Here is a 16,951-nt window from a genome sequence, read left to right as displayed (position 1 = left end):
TACTTCTATCTGCCAGCATTCCTATTTCTCTCATTTTACTTCTATACTTCTGTTTCTCTTATCCCCGCGGCTTCCCGGTGCCCGCCCCGAGGCTGCTTCCCGGCTCTGCGCGGCTTCCCGGCTTCGCACGCACTCCGCGGTCTCCGCGCCCTTCTCGCCCCCACCACGGCCCCGCGCCTCCTATCTATTCGTGCGCTCCCTCTGTGCGCAGCGGCTTCCGCGAATCACACAGCCTAGCTCACGTTTCTGCTACCGGCTTTCAGTCCAAGTTCCCCAGGCTAACCTGACGAAATTCAACCTATAGCTTATGTCTCCGCTTCGGTTTGGCTTCCCGTCTTTTGCTCCCCGGGCTAATCTGACGTATTCCAACCTAGCTTACGCGTCTCCATCTCTGGTTTTAGCTTTTCGCCTTTTGCTCCCCGGGCTGACTTGACGAATCCCAAGCTAGCTTATGTCTCCACCTCAGCCTGCCCCCACAGCTTCATTTTCCCTTACATTTTTCTCTACCCGGTATGTTTCCTAACTTTTCTTCCAACAATATTCCCCTCTCATTTCTCCTGGCTTCTCCCCACAGTCCGTATCCGAGTCTAAGTTCCTTCCAGCTTTCACTTTCGCTTTCGACCTTAGAGATTTCTCCCAGCTTCTCCCCGTAGTCCATATCCGAGTCTATGCCTAGGCTTTCGATAGCTTCTTCTGGCACCTTTTCCGTCCGGCTTTTCCCTAGGCTCTTTGCTAGTCTCTCTCTCCGGTATTTTCCCACTTCTTCCCGCTTCTTCCCTCCTGGGTTTCCTATCCGAGTCACGGCACCATTATGTCGCTCCCCCTCTTCATGGAGGAACGACACTAAACCCTGCCTAGGTTTCCTATCCGAGTCACGGCACCATTATGTCGCTCCCCCTCTTCATGGAGGAATGACACTAAACCCTGCCTAGGCTTCATATCCGAGTCACGGCACCATTATGTCGCTCCCCCTCTTCATGGAGGAACGACACAGGACCCTGCGCTGTTCTTTCGTCTGCTCGGCCCTCCCCGGGTTTGCTGCTGGTTCTTCCCGGGTTGGCTACCGACCCTTCCACCTCCGTGGAAGGGCGGTTCCCCCTGCCACTTTCCCCACTTCCGTGGGGGAGCGGCACACCGCCGGCCGGCTCTCTCGGGGGCTGCACAGGTGTTCCTTCAGATAGATGTTCCTGGTGCATGTTGTCTCTCTCCTCCTTTATAGTCCTCTTCCACCAATCCCAACTCTGCTACCCACACGCCGAGTATGCTGCTCTCCTCCAATCAGGAGCAGGATCAGCTCCTGCAGGTCATCACTCAAGTTGGCGAGAGGCAGCTGCATAGAAGTTGTTACTCCCTTCTCAGCGCCATATTGTGGGAGAGCAGATGCATAGAATAAGTCTTAATTCCAGTAACAGTCTAGTCCGAGTTGCTCCCCACAGGGAATGAACCAGTGGTTGGAAGATTTCTCTCTTTCTGTAACTCTGCCTTTCAAATAAATAAAAAACAGATCTTTAAAAATTTAAAAAAAAAAAAAACTTAAGAAAAACCAATTATTATGAACTACTTGAGTAATAGGAGTGAATTTATGAAACAGTAATATTTACTTACAAACTATTTCTCACACAGCGTGTTGGAAAATAGTTTGTTAAAAAGACTTTCATTTTACTACAATGTAATGATCCATTGTTCTTTCTGTAGACATACATCTCGTAAGAAAGCAACAGGCTTTGCTGCCGTTCATCAGCTATTTACAGAACGCTGGCCAACTACACCTGTCAACCGAAGTCTTAGTGGCACAGCTACAGAGAGAAATATTGACTTTGAACTTGATATACGAGTTGAAATTGATAGTGGGAAATGTGTACTCCATCCAACAACCCTTTTACAAGAACATGATGATATAAGTTTGAGAAGGTAAGAAAATTGGTTGAAAAACAATTTATGTAGTTTTGTCTGTTAGAAATGCTATTCTTATCTCACTGAATTATAATAAACTTTTCCCTCTCCAAATACCAAAGTGCAAATTTAAAAAGTAGATGATTACAATTATAATGGTCAAGTGGTTATTTACATAATATACAGTTTCTTTAAACAAGTGCAGAGTATTTTCCAGCTGCTAGAAATGGATATCTGATTTAGAGTGGAAATTTGTTAATTAAAAGTTGTATCTTTAGATTTCCCCTTCCAGCAAGCATGACTTTCTCAGTCTTTATCCTTGAATTGGCATGTTTCTATTTCAAGGAACAGTGCAACACTCAGAGGTATCTGGATTATTCATAACTTTGATGATTTCATAAAGAAATAATGATCAGGAGATAGTTGCACAGTCTGCTGAGGCATATATTCAAGATATATTTTCAACTTTACCATTTGTTTTCATCATTAAGTAAATGATAACATAAGCAGGTTTAACATTATTTTTTTTCATTTTTGGTTTTGCTTTTCTTTCCTAGTCTAAAAGTGAACTGTAAAACAAATGTTAGTGGATGGAAATGTAGATAATACAGCTACTGACACTTGTTGGAGTTGGTTAGTGGGTACATAGGGGCTCATCATATCATTCTGTTGGTTTTCTATGTTTGAATTTTTCTACTATAAAAGAAACTTAAAATGGTCTCTTTGTCTAATGAAACTTCTATAAAATAGAGAAAATAAGGAACTTTAAATATCAAACTCTTTAAAAATGTAATAGGATGATACAAAAAGAATGACCTTTAGCTTATTTTTGATTGAAATGTAATAATACATAACAATTGATATATTTAGCTGTTCTTTACCTATATATAGGAGAGTTTCATATGGTACAATCTAATATGGTCAGTTGAAATGATCATGACCTTAGGAGAGAATAACTACGCTATGTTGTTGTGAGGCAAACAGCATTGCTATCACTTGTGCAAAGCATTAGCTAGGATAACTAGAGATACTAATGAGCTTTACTTTTCCAAATTTTTAAGATAAAGTATTACATTCCACTTACTGTGTAAATAAAAGTTTGCTTTTAAATAAAAGATGAGACAAGTGTGTCCTTTTAAAAGAGATAAAATATTTTTCTCTTCATAGGAGTTATGATCGAAGTTCCAGGAGCTTAGATCAAGATTCTCCCTCAAAAAAGAAGAAGTTTCAAACTAATTATGCTTCCACCACCCATTTAATGACTGGCAAGAAAGTGCCATCATCTCTACAGACAAAGCCTAGTGACTTAGAGACAACAGTATTTTACATTCCTGGAGTTGACGTAAAGGTAAAAAAAATGTAACTGGGTAGTTTAAGAAATTAGACTATTAGTAGTAGTGTTTATTTTTTCTCATATATGTTCTTTTACTGATTATATTAAAAATGAGCCTTTTTGCCTTTTTTTGTCTAATATAGCCATATTCTGAACATAAGAACATCTAAATTGCAAGTTGCCACTTCCTTTAAATAGGAATTGCTATGAAAGCTTGGCAGAAAGAAGTTCGTTTTCATTTTTATACATTAAATTTTAAGCATACTCACTAAACTTTAGGGAAAATTCATTAAACAACTGTTTCTTTAGAGACTAGAATTTTAAAATTCTTGGCTATTAAGCTAGAAAGAAGTTTTAAGAGAACCTGAAATTAACTTTTTATTTTAAGAATTATTAATTTGAAAGCTAGAGAAAGCACAGAACAAGAGAGAAATATCTTCCATCCACTGGTTCACTCCTCATACGGCTACAACAGCCAGGTCTGGGCCAGGCCAAAACCAGGAGCCTGGAACTCCGTCTTGATCTCCCATATGAATGGCAGGGTCCCAAGTACTTAGGCCATGTTCAGTTGTCTTCCCAGACTCATTAGCTGAAGCTGGATCAGAAATGGAATAGCTGGGACTCCAAACTGACACTGCAATGTGGGGCAGTGGTCCCACAAGCAGCAGCTTAACCTACTGCACCAGAAAACTAGCCTCTATTTAATTTTAAAAATGGAAAAGGCAAACAGTCTTCCCAGGATCACAAAGTTAACTTATAAAAGCTAGAACTCAGTCTTCTGATTCCTGCCCTCGTATTCTTTCTACATTTTTCTATATTTCTTAGTTTTCCTCATCTGTGCAATATAATTTTGAAAGCTTATTTGTTTCAATACAGTTGCATTACAATTCCAAGACCTTAAAGACCGAATCACCTAATGCCTCCAGAGGATCTTCCTTGCCAAGAACACTTTCCAAAGAGTCCAAGCTGTATGGTATGAAAGATAGTGCAACATCTCCTCCTTCTCCTCCTTTACCTTGCACTGTCCAGAACAAGACTAACACCTTACTTCCTCCCCAACCCCCACCTATTCCCTCAGGTATTGAAGAATATACTCTATTTTTTGACATTTATTTTCTTAACTGAATTATTAATCATCACCTACTTGCTCTATTGAGACTTTCGGATTCATGTGTTTACAAAAAAAGACATAGGCTTGTCAATAATGACTATGCAAAATTCCTATGTAGAAGTGTGGGCCAACTGTTTTTGGCTGTTTATCAAATTGCTGTTACTTTTGAATATCAGTTATTAAGCCTGGTATACTAAATAGTTTACTTAATTGCATTTTAAGTCAATGTACATTTAGAAAAGAGTAACTTAGGTAGTCAAAATTTGGAAGCTTACCATCAAACTTACATATTTAAGACAGAGTACATTGGGTTTAATCACATTTCTTTATTATCTGTTATTTTATAAAAGAATACTAAAACCTTAGTGGCTTCTAACCTCCACTACAGCAGTTTTTGATCAGAAATGCAGGAGCAGTTTGGCTTGATAGATGTAACTATGGTCTTTCATGAGGTTGCAGTTGATATATTTTCTAAGGCTGCCATCATCCAAGTACTTGACTGGGACTGAAAAATCTGCTTTCACCATGTCCCAAACATGTGGCTGGCTAGTAGATGCCTCAGTCCTACCCTGTGTGGATTTGTTTTCATAACATGGCAATTGACATCCCTCAACAGAAGTGACCCACATGTGTATAGATGAAGCACAGTATCATTTATGCCTTGGCCTCAAAAGTTGTACACCATCACTCCCACAGTGTCTTACTGATCATTCAAGTCATTGTAAGAAGGACCTGCACAGGGCCACGAATACCAGGAGGAAAGGAATATTTGAAGCTGTCTTAGAATCTGGCTGCCACAGTACATGAGTGATATCTTACATAAATGGTAGCATTTCCAATGAAAGGAATATCAGGCTAGACAACAATTATTTGAAAAAAAAATACCATTTATGTGATAGAACTTGATGTATATGTCTTTAAAAATATTAAACCTGATGAAAAATGTAATATTTCAGTAGAAATTTACTTATTTATTTGAAGGGCAGAGTTATAGAAAGAGAGAGAGAGATCTTCCATCTACTGGTCACTCTCAAAGGCCGCAATGGCCAGGAGCCTAGAACTCCAGCTGGGTCTCCCATGTGGTTGGAAGGGGCCCAGGCACTTAGGCCATATTCTGCTGCTTTCCCCGGGTGCATTAGCAGGGAGCTGCATCAGAAGTAGAGCAGTTAGGACTCGAATCAGCGCTCATATGGGATGCTGGCATTGTGGTCAGTGGCTTAAGTTGCCACACTACAATGCCTACCCCAATAATGCTTAATATTTTTATATCACTTTTTTTTTTTTTTTGACAGGCAGAGTGGACAGTGAGAGAGAGAGACAGAGAGAAAGGTCTTCCCTTGCCGTTGGTTCACCCTCCAATGGCCGCCGCAGCCGGCGCGCTGCGGCCGGCGCACCGCGCTGATCCGATGGCAGGAGCCAGGAGCCAGGTGCTTTTCCTGGTCTCCCATGGGGTGCAGGGCCCAAGCACCTGGGCCATCCTCCACTGCACTCCCTGGCCACAGCAGAGAGCTGGCCTGGAAGAGGGGCAACCGGGACAGAATCCCGCGCCTCGACCGGGACTAGAACCTGGTGTGCTGGCGCCGCTAGGCGGAGGATTAGCCTAGTGAGCCGCGGCGCCGGCCATATATCACTTTTTGATTGAAAAGATACATCTATATCCATTAAGCACAAGGCAGATATTATCCCATTTTATAAATGATGACCATTAAGGCTCAAAGGAGTTGAACATTTTCCTGTTTTTATATAACTAGTAAATGTTATATACCTAAGCCAAATTTGGATAACTAGAAGAAAAGGAAGATGGCATCCCACATAGGGAAGCATTACAAAAATGTGTAAGCTTAGCCTATGTACTACCTGAGAAGAATGATGTGTTGTCTGCTTGCACTAAATATTGTTAGAGTTCTTTGTATCTTCTTAAACAGATGAAAGTATGAATGCTAATGAGAGATTTTACAAATTATAATTTGAAAAATTGGATCCAGATTTGTAATCTAGAGCAAATAGGAGTAACCATTGTATTATACATCAATAATCATCTTTATATTCAAATATTAATGTATTATTTCTATCAACCTATTTTTATTGCTTTCTTATATGGTATTAGTTATAAGGTGATTCACCTGATTAGACTTATATAATTCTGATTTCTCACTAAATTGTCTTATGCTTTATTGGAACATTTTATTAAATTTCATTAAATGTACATCACATTTATAAATATTCTAGCCAAAGGAAAAGGAAGTGGAGGAGTAAAAACAGCCAAGTTGTATGCCTGGGTAGCACTTCAGTCATTGCCCGAAGAAATGGTTATTAGTCCCTGCCTACTAGACTTTCTGGAAAAGGCTCTGGAAACTATCCCGATTACACCAATTGAAAGGAATTATACAAGTAAGCATTCTTCTTATCTTTTCCATCACATATATTTTGAGATCCTACTCCTTAGAAGAATTTTTTAATTCTATTATACATTATTGTATAATGTGTTCAATTGTAATATAAAAAGAATTACAGAACTAAAGAACTTAGAAGATCATCTAATCCTCATTTACAAATGGAGAAACTAAGTCCTAGTGAGGTTACATGATTTTCTCAGGACCACAGTTGGTTAATGACAAAATTAACACCCTTCAGTCCTACATGCGTCTCTTAGATTGGAACTGATTCAAAGGCAAAAGGTATAATCACTATTTTCTTGGTAAAATACTTGGTATAGCAGCAGATGAATTTGAGTTTGAGGGAATGAGCAAGAAGTTGAATAGGAAAAGATGTATAGAATGATGCACTAGAGAAGCAAAATTTCTGGCTGTTGATACCTGTATGGTATATGTAAGAGATAAAGATCATTTAATAAATAGCTCTCCCTTAACCTAATAGTAAAACTTAAAATTACATATTTTTAACAGCTGTCAGCTCACAAGATGAAGATATGGGGCATTTTGAAATACCAGATCCTATGGAAGAATCAACAACATCATTAGTATCATCTTCAACATCTGCTTACTCTTCCTTCCCTGTAGATGTTGTGGTTTATGTACGAGTTCAGGTGATATACTTCATTTATTCTTTTTTGTTTTAGAAAAAATTATTTTTGTTAAATTATTTAAAGATTTCAACATTATTTTCCTTTCAAGTTTTCTTTATCTTGGCTTCATGGACCTTTAGCATGTCCATGATAGCTTGCAGACTGCTCGCATCTCTGGGAAATATATGTATAATTTTGTGTGTATAGTCACTTTTCTGCTAGGATGTTTCATAGGTCTTTTGGTTTCAAAATTTAGATCCCATACTTTTGTAGCAAAAATAACAATGTGTGTGTGTGTGTGTGTGTGTATTTAAAAACAAGTTTTAAAGATTTATTTATGTATTTGAAAGACACAGCCAGAGAGAGAGAGGAAGAGACAGAGTGAGAGAGAGGGGGATCTTCCAATCGCTGGTTCACTCCCCAGATGGCCACAGCAGCCAGTGCTCGGCCACGGCGAGGCCAGAGCCAGGAGTATCCTCTAAGTCTCCCGTGTGGGTGGCAGAATCCCCAGTACCTGGCCTCCTCTGCTAACTTTTTGCAGGCCATCACCAGGGAGCTGAGTTGAAATACCAGCCCGCCTATATGTGATGCTAGTGTCACAGGCAACAGCCTTATCTCTTACGCCACAACACCAGCCCCATAACAGTACCTATATTAAAACCCTTGGGGGCAATGCTGTAGCATAGCAGGTAAAGCTACCACCTGCAGTGCCAGTGGTTCAAGTCCTGGCTGCTCCTCTTCTGATCTGGCTCTCTGCACCCACATGGGAGACCCAGAAGAAACTCCTGGCTCCTGGCTTCAGATCAGTGCAGTTCTGGCCATTGTAGCCATCTAGGGAGTGAACCAATGGATGGAAGATCTCTCTCTTTCTCTCTGTGCTACTGCCTCTCTGGACCTCTGCCTTTCAAATAAATAAATAAATCTATCAAAAAAAAAAAAAAAAACCTTTATGTCTTTCGTATTAGTGTACCTTTATTTTTTACCATTACAGTTGTCTTCTGATCAGTTATAAAGCTTAATTGAGATATGTAAAATCACAGTAGTACCTTTGTTAGAATTTCTGCCATGAGTTATATAGTTTTATTTAATATTTTATTGTAAAATACCATCTTATCAGTAAACCTTTGGGAACATCTGACTGAATCTATTAGGGTTGATTGAAAACTGCTTGTTTCCACTTCAATTAAAATCTTAATATCAAGAATAAAAAAATTCTAATGATCATCTGTTCCAGGTATTTTCTGTAATAGCAAATTGAACCAAAAAAAAAGCTTCAATCTGATATATTGGAGTTCTGTACTAGCTTTTTTGAAAATCTGATAAAACACATAATGTATGAGAGCTTGAGGGTTTATAAAACCTTAAAACCTTTGTCACTAATACATTTTTTAATATTTTAGTGTAAACAAAAATACTCTTCTAAAAGACTTGATTATAAACAAGTAAAATAGAATCACAACTATTTTTAAGGTTCTGAAATATCTAGATGTCTAATTGTTGCTCAGAGATGGCTCTTCAAGTATATAGCTTTTTTTTTTTTTTTGGACAGGCAGAGTTAGAGAGAGAGAGAGAGAGAGAGAGAAAGGTCTTCCTTCCATTAATTCACCCCCCAAATGGCCGCTACTGCCGGTGCACTGTGCCAATCCGAAGCCAGGAGCCAGGTGCTTCCTCCTGGTCTCCCGTGCGGGTACAGAGCTCAAGCACTTGGGCCATCCTCCACTGCACTCCCGGGCCGCAGCAGAGAGCTGGACTGGAAGAGGAGCAACTGGGACAGAATCTGGCACCCAAACCGGGACTAGAACCTGGAGTGCTGGCGCTACAGGTGGAGGATTAGCCTAGTGAGCCACAGTGCTGGCCCAAGTATATAGCTTTTAAAAAATGATACCATTTTGTTAAAACATTTTGGTTCAGGGAAATATCAAATATTCAGTTCCACTGAATATGTTGATTACTTTTGGTACTAAGAATATTTTTTTTTTTTTGACAGGCAGAGTGGACAGTGAGAGAGAGAGACAGAGAGAAAGGTCTTCCTTTGCCGTTGGTTCACCCTCCAATGGCTGCCGCGGCCAGCGCGCTGCAGCCGGCGCACCGCGCTGATCCGATGGCAGGAGCCAGGAGCCAGGTACTTATCCTGGTCTCCCATGGGGTGCAGGGCCCAAGCACCTGGGCCATCCTCCACTGCACTCCCTGGCCACAGCAGAGAGCTGGCCTGGAAGAGCGGCAACCGGGACAGAATCCGGCGCCCCAACCGGGACTAGAACCCGGTGTGCCGGCGCCGCTAGGCGGAGGATTAGCCTAGTGAGCCGCGGCGCCGGCCCAGTACTAAGAATATTTTAATAATATTAATTCTTCCATTCCATGAAACTTCTTTCCATTTTCTTACCTCTTCAAATACTTTGACCAGTCTTTTGTAATTATTATTGTACAGATCATTCACTTCCTTGGTTAAATTCATTCCTAGCTATTTTGTTTGTTGCTATTGTGATCAGGGTTGCTTTCTTCATTTTTGTTTTCATAAAGTTCACTATCAGTGTATACAAATGTTCATGATTTTTGAGGGTTGATTTTGCATCCTGAAACTCATTTATTGAACTTATTAATTCATTTTTGAACTCATTTATCAGTTCAAAGGGTTTTTTTTTACTGAAATCTAGGTTTTTAATCTCTGTAAAATCAAGTCATCTGGAAACACAAATAATTTGAATTCCTTCTTTCCTACTTGAATGCTCTGTATTTCATTCTCTTACTGAGTTGTTCTAGCTGGTTTCAGAACTATGTTGAACAGGAATGATGAAATCGAACATTCTTGTCTTGTTCCAGCTTTTAGAAGAAATATTTTTTAGCTTTTTCTGCATTCAGAATAATATTGGCTATGGATCTGACATAAATGGTTATTATTGTGTTAACATATTTGCTCTTTTTTTTTTTTTTTTAAAGATTTTTATTTGAAAGGCAGAGTGATAGCAACAGAGAGACTGAGGGGGAGAGAGAGAGAAAGAGAGAACTTCAACCTGCTGGTTCACTCCCCAAATAGCTGAAGCCAGGAACTATACAGCCTCCTGGTCTGCCACATGGGTGTTAGGGACTCAAGTACTTGAGCCATCTTCCACTGCCTTCCAAAGCTAATTAGCAGGAAGTAGAGCATCCTGGATTTGAACCAGCACTGATATGAGACATTGGTATTACAAGCAGTGGTTTAATCTGTTGTGCCACATCAACCCCAAAATTTGTGCTTTCTATTTGTAATTCTTGAGGGATTTTATCTTGAAGGAACGTTGAACTTCATCAAATACTCTGTAGATCTGTGAAATTAGCATATGGTTTTCTATCTTTCTTTCTGTGGATGTGTTGTATTATGTTGGTTGATCTGATTATGTGGAACTATCCTTGCATCCTGAGATAAAGTCTACTTAATTATGGGAAAAAAAGAAAAATCTGGGACATTGAACACAAAAGCTTTTTAACTGTCAGTTGAGTAAATGTGATAAATTTGGTGTATGTGGACTAAAATGAAAATGAAACCTTTGTAATATAATATTTATATATAATATAATATTTTATTATATACTATTTTTTTAACCATTAGTTCTTAGAGAACTGTTTTTGGCTTTCTGCTCTTTTTAGCCCTCACAGATCAAGTTTAGCTGTTTACCGGTATCAAGAGTAGAGTGCATGCTAAAGCTGCCGTCTCTGGACTTGGTGTTTTCTTCAAACCGAGGAGAGCTGGAAACTTTAGGGACTACATACCCTGTAGAAAGTTTATCCCCTGGGGGTAGCGCCACTCAGAGTGGAACAAAGACTTCTACTAGCAAAACTGGAATACCAGGTATACAAACATTTTTTTCCTCCTCTGGTATAAAGCCAAATATTATTTTTAAATAAAAATTTTAATATTTTTAAATAAATTAGGAAAGGAGACTATTTAAGGTATTTAAGAATTAGAGTATATATGGAAAAATTCTGTAATGGGCTAAAGTTTTGAGTATATTTTGTATGTTGAGTACCTTTTAGTTTATATCTTTGAGTAGCATTTAGTTGGCATTTTACTTTGAGCTTGAATGTACATACTACCAGCACTGTGACATAACTGTTATATAATAATCTATACATGCAAGTACTTTTGAATGTGATAAACTGCATTTTTATTTTGTGATAAACTGGATTTTATACTTAGGAGTAATTAGTGTTGCAAATGGAAGAGAAATATTGCTATCTTACAAGTATTTCCTATCCACTGAATTAAAATTTTATCAAATAGCATATATGTTTTATAATGATAAAATTTGTAACCTAATTAAAATGTCTGTTTAATTAAAGATTTTGTTTTTAAGACACAGTGATGGTTTCCTAATGAGATATTCTATGTTATGTTAAAGTTTCAGGGTCATTTTTTCCCTAAAAATTGTAGAGAGATCACAAATGCAAATGATAAACATTTTATTGAATACTTCTAAAGAAACAGGTTAAATTGAACAAAAATTGGTAAGAGGACTAGAATATCATAAAAACAGTGACTCTTATCTAGAGGCAATTTTGTCCCAAGGAGAAATTTGACAATGTTGAGAAAGTCCTGATTGTCACAGTGAAAGCCTACAACTGACAGCTAAATGGGAAGACCAGGGATGCTCCTTAATATCCTATGGTACTCATGATAACCCCTACCCTTCCCATCCTACAGTAATCACTATGCATAGTTCAAATCCACTTTTCTGTGTAACTTTAAAAAGTTTTTAAATATCATAGGTATTTTCACAAACTATTAAATATGTATCTCAAATAATTTTAATGGCTATATGATATTCCATCATTTTATATTTTTGAGATTCTCTGGAATTTTTGTGGGCTTTTTCAATTCAATAATTCTGAAATGTACATCTTTGTATATAATATTATAAACAAAGATATTCTTAGTTTATATTCTTGAAAGTTGAATTTGGCCATTTGAGAATATGAACATTTTTAAAGTATTTCAAAGATTTTGTTGTCTATTAAGACTACAAGATTTCTATGCCTTTATCAGCTCCAAGTTCACTGTACTCTTTAGTGTATTTTTAATCTCTTGTCTATGTGATGGAGTAAAATGGGATATTACTAAATTAATTTACATTGCCCATTCCTATTTCACCTTTTTCTTAATTAAAACATGTTACCAATTATTACTACTTGAATTATATATATATACATATATATGTATGTATGTACTGTGCTAGGAATATGTCATGAAGGGAATGTGACATGAGCAACTCTATTTTGAGTGTGACTACATTTTATGATTTTTTAGAAAGTAACCAAAAAATATAAAACAATCCTTATTTTATCATCATAAATTCACAAAGGAATGATGATGAAAAATAAAATATTACAGGTTGTAACAATGTCCATTCTTCCAAAGGACCATCACTGAATGTTGACATGGTCTGGGTCACTGCTAGGGTTTAGATATGCAGTAATGAACTTAGCTAACAGACATAGTCCTTCTAATGTGGAACTTAAAATTAATTTTTAAAAATAATAACCAAGCAAAATAGCGTATTTTAAGTGGAAATGTGAAGTGGGTGGGTATGAGTTAGCCAAGCGGAAAACTGGGGACATGTACATTCCATTTGTAGAATACAAAAATCCGTGATGCAGGAACGAGTTTGAAAACTTTAGGGAAAAAAGAAAAACCCGTGCATGTGAAGCATGATTAGCAGAGGGTAGTCTGGCATAGGAAAGGCTTAGAGAGATGAGTAAGAGCCAAATCATGTGGGGAAGGAAACAGCTGATGTGGGCAAGCCAGTGAAAGATTAAGCAGATTAGTGAACGTGATTCTCACTTACACTTTAAGAACACCAGTCTAGTTTCAGTGTGGCAATTGTTTAGACTGGAAAGAAGCAGAGAGAGCCGTTGGTCATTTCAGTAGTGCAGCCAGAGTTGATAATTGATTATGCTAGAATAGTAGTAGTGAAACAGAGGGAACTAAACAGTTTATATGAGATATAGACATGATATGGTGATAAACTGCAAGACAAGTCAGGAGTGGGAAGGATAAAGTATTAATCAGTTTTTCATTACTACAACAAAATACTTGAAGCAGGCTATTTGATGAAGACAGCAGGTTTATTTTGGCTCATGATTCTAGAGGTTCAGAGTCCAAGATTGGGTGGGCTTCACTGGTTTGGGCTCTGGTAATAGTCTTCTCTCTGGCAGAGTCCTGAGGTAGCACAGGGCCTCATATGACAAGAGACATGGGATGCAACTGTGTGTCTGTGTGGTGTGTCCCTCTTACAGTGCCTCCAGGATTCAATCATAGAGGCTCCACTCTAATGACCTTATGGAATTCTAATCACTTCACAAAGGGGCCACCTCTAGACATCATAGTTAGATTAAGATTCCAACTCCTTAATGCCTCACATTGGAGGTTAAATTTCAACACATAAAACCTTGAGGGACACTCAACCTACACGTAAACCATAGCAGATAACAAATAATTCCCAAGTTTCTCATTGAGCTATTTGCATAGAAGTGTCATTAACCACAGATAAGGAACAACTGGAAGAAAAGTAGATTCAGGGGATAAGACCAGGGTTCAGTTCAGACATAATAATCTTAAAATGCCTAAGACTCATTCTATTAGATGGTCAAGTAGGCAGTTATAATATGTAAATCTAAAGATCTGGTCTGGAGATACATTTTAGAATCATCAAAATAATATACTGCTCTAGGAAAATGATCTCATATTTATGTTTAAAGCATATTTGAAATTAACCTGTTCATCATTGGTAAATGTTACCAATTAAGACACTTGGCTCTTTAGAGAAATATGTTCTGAATTTGCATACCTCGCACTACATTCACTATTACTACTGAAATGTGGCCTCCAGCTACGATAGGGATATTTTTATCTTATATTCTTCTTCTTTTGCTTAAACACCAACTATTTTGCAAAGCAGAAAAGAAATGTGAAACCAGGTAGTAGGCCAAATGTATATAAATAATTAAAGTTAAACAGAGTATTTAACGTGGGTTTACAGTAAATTGGGAAATATACCTGTGTTTATTTCAGTTTTCAATTTTAAGGATTTAAATATGTTGATCCATTTATGTTTGTTTCCATTTTATTTTGAAGTCCTGTTTTTGAGAACATAATTGAGATCTTCAAAAAGTTCATGGACAGTATGCATCATGAGAAAACTATGCATCGATTTCAAAGTTTTTGAACCAAAATAAAGTTAATTTTTAATTCTGTTTCTTGTGACATTTTTGAAGTGCCCTTGTATTAGTGGCTGACTTGTAGAACTTTCTTGTGGTTTATAAATAATTTGGGTATCTTGTGTTCACTGCAGGTCCATCGGGGTTGGGCAGCCCTCTTGGCAGAAGTCGACATAGTAGTAGTCAGTCGGATCTGACCAGTGCCAGCAGCAGTTCATCTGGCCTGAGCTTTACCGCATGCATGTCTGACTTTTCCCTTTATGTATTTCATCCATACGGAGCAGGGAAACAAAAAACTGCTGTTTCTGCCCTCACCCCTGGATCAGGAGGACTAGGTATATTTCACAGATACATGTCTTTTCAAATTTGTTTGATTATTTCAAGCTTTCTCACACTTTTCATGGTTTCTTTTGTTAAACCATAACACCTTTTTTTTTTTTTTTTTTTTTGACAGGCAGAGTTAGAGAGGGAGAAAGGTCTTCCTTCTGTTGGTTCACCCCCCAAAAAAGCCAGGAGCCAGGAGCCAGGTGCTTCCTCCTGGTCTCCCACGCAGTTGCAGGGCCCAAGCACTTGGGCCACTCTCCACTGCCTTCCCAGGCAACAGCAGAGAGCTGGGCTGGAAGAGGGGCAACCGGGACAGAATCCAGCGCCCCAAGTGAGACTAGAACCTGGTGTGCTGGCGCCGCAGGCGGAGGATTAGCCTAGTGAGCCACGGCGCCGGCCACCATAATACCTTTAATAATAGAGATATAACAAGTTCAAAACTTTATGTTTCGGGGCCAGCACTGTGGCATAGTGGGTAAAGCCACTGCCTGCAGTGCTGGCATCCCATATGGGTGCCGGTTCAATTCCCAGCCACTCCACTTCCAATCCAGGTCTCTGCTGTGGCCAGGAAAAGCCCTAGTAGATGGCCCAAGCCCTTGGGCCCCTGCACCCAAATGGGAGACCTGCAAGAAGCTCCTGGCTCCTAGCTTTGGATCAGCCCAGCTCCGGCCAGTGTGGTCATTTAAGGAGTGAATCAGTGGATGGAAGACATCTCTCTCTCTCTCTCACTTTGACTTTCAAGTAAAATCAATAAATCTTTAAAAATGAAAAACCTTTGTTTTTCCCTTTTGATAATACCTATGATATCTCTTCATAATAAATACAAATATGAAATAAGGAATTCAGGTAAGTTAATTGTTTAAGAATTTAAAAACAAAATATATTCTAACTGATATACATAGCACAGTCATCTTTGAATATCAAAGGTTATTTGTTACTTAAATGTTTAAATGTCTTAGTGAATTTGTGTAAGAAATTATATTCTATAAAATAAAATATTAAAGTGCATAGGTCATGTTTTTAAGTTTAAAACAAAACTATGGTTTAAGTCAATTATTTAGTGAACACTGAATTTCATTAGCATTTTAACATGCAGATAAACCACTAAAAATATATAATATCTTGTTAGTAATGAATATCCATTCACTATATTTAGACAATAACAAAGACGACACAGATTATATAATAATTCCAGCTTTTTTGTTGTTGTTGGAGAAGGGCTGTAAAAATTATCAGTTATGTTTATGAGCTTAAACCTAGGAATGCTAATGGTCATTAGATATTCTGCTGAAATTTTTACTTCATTTAATTGATTTTAATTGATGGCTTATTACAGTGCATTGGATAATTTTCATCAAAGTAGTTATATATATGTGTATGTAACATATATATATGTTATATATATGTGTAGTTATATATATGTGTAGTTATATATATGTATATGTGTTTATTGTTGTGGCAATCTTTGTTTTGTTCTTTTAGGGAATGTGGATGAAGAGCCCACTTCAGTCACTGGTCGAAAAGACTCTCTTAGTATAAACCTTGAATTTGTAAAAGTGAGTTTGTCTCGAATAAGGCGTTCTGGAGGCGCCTCATTTTTTGAAAGTCAGGCTGTGAGCAAGTCTACAAACAAAATGGACACTACATTAATAAATATATCTGGTAATAAATTTTTAAAATATTATTTTCCTGAATTAAATAATGGTCTCTTTTTTTTTATTTTTTTTATTTTTTATTTTTTGACAGGCAGAGTGGACAGTGAGAGAGAGATACAGAGAGAAAGGTCTTCCTTTGCCATTGGTTCACCCTCCAATGGCCGCCGCGGCCAGCGCGCTGCGGCTGGCGCACCGCGCTGATCCGATGGCAGGAGCCAGGAGCCAGGTGCTTTTCCTGGTCTCCCATGGGGTGCAGGGCCCAGGCACCTGGGCCATCCTCCACTGCACTCCCTGGCCACAGCAGAGAGCTGGCCTGGAAGAGGGGCAACCGGGACAGAATCCGGCGCCCTGACCGGGACTAGAACCCGGTGTGCCGGCGCCGCTAGGCAGAGGATTAACCTAGTGAGCCGCCGCGCCGG

The 16,951-nt window shown here is 38.4% G+C and overlaps 1 protein-coding gene across 20 annotated transcripts in view; it reads left to right on the top strand.

Annotated features, from left to right (window-relative positions):
- Positions 1–16,951, top strand: part of BLTP1 (bridge-like lipid transfer protein family member 1) — a 244,321-nt gene that overhangs the window by 207,878 nt on the left and 19,492 nt on the right. For 16 of the 20 annotated variants that reach the window (XM_070047636.2, XM_008267930.5, XM_002717235.6 and 13 more), the window contains 8 exons: positions 1,696–1,911; positions 3,061–3,241; positions 4,103–4,304; positions 6,567–6,728; positions 7,244–7,383; positions 10,987–11,188; positions 14,688–14,888; positions 16,360–16,539. In XM_070047636.2, the coding sequence (XP_069903737.2) occupies positions 1,696–1,911; positions 3,061–3,241; positions 4,103–4,304; positions 6,567–6,728; positions 7,244–7,383; positions 10,987–11,188; positions 14,688–14,888; positions 16,360–16,539 (1,484 nt within the window). The remainder of the gene's footprint in view (positions 1–1,695; positions 1,912–3,060; positions 3,242–4,102; positions 4,305–6,566; positions 6,729–7,243; positions 7,384–10,986; positions 11,189–14,687; positions 14,889–16,359; positions 16,540–16,951) is intronic. The other 4 variants (XM_070047638.2, XM_089302558.1, XM_070047637.2 and 1 more) reach the window with 1 other exon arrangement.

The sequence above is a fragment of the Oryctolagus cuniculus genome, chromosome 8, assembly GCF_051225735.1.
Source record: "Oryctolagus cuniculus isolate XC-2025 breed Fujian yellow rabbit chromosome 8, ASM5122573v1, whole genome shotgun sequence".
NCBI lineage: Eukaryota > Metazoa > Chordata > Mammalia > Lagomorpha > Leporidae > Oryctolagus > Oryctolagus cuniculus.
Note: the sequence above shows the minus strand (reverse complement) of the source record. Positions and strands in the feature narration are given on the sequence as shown.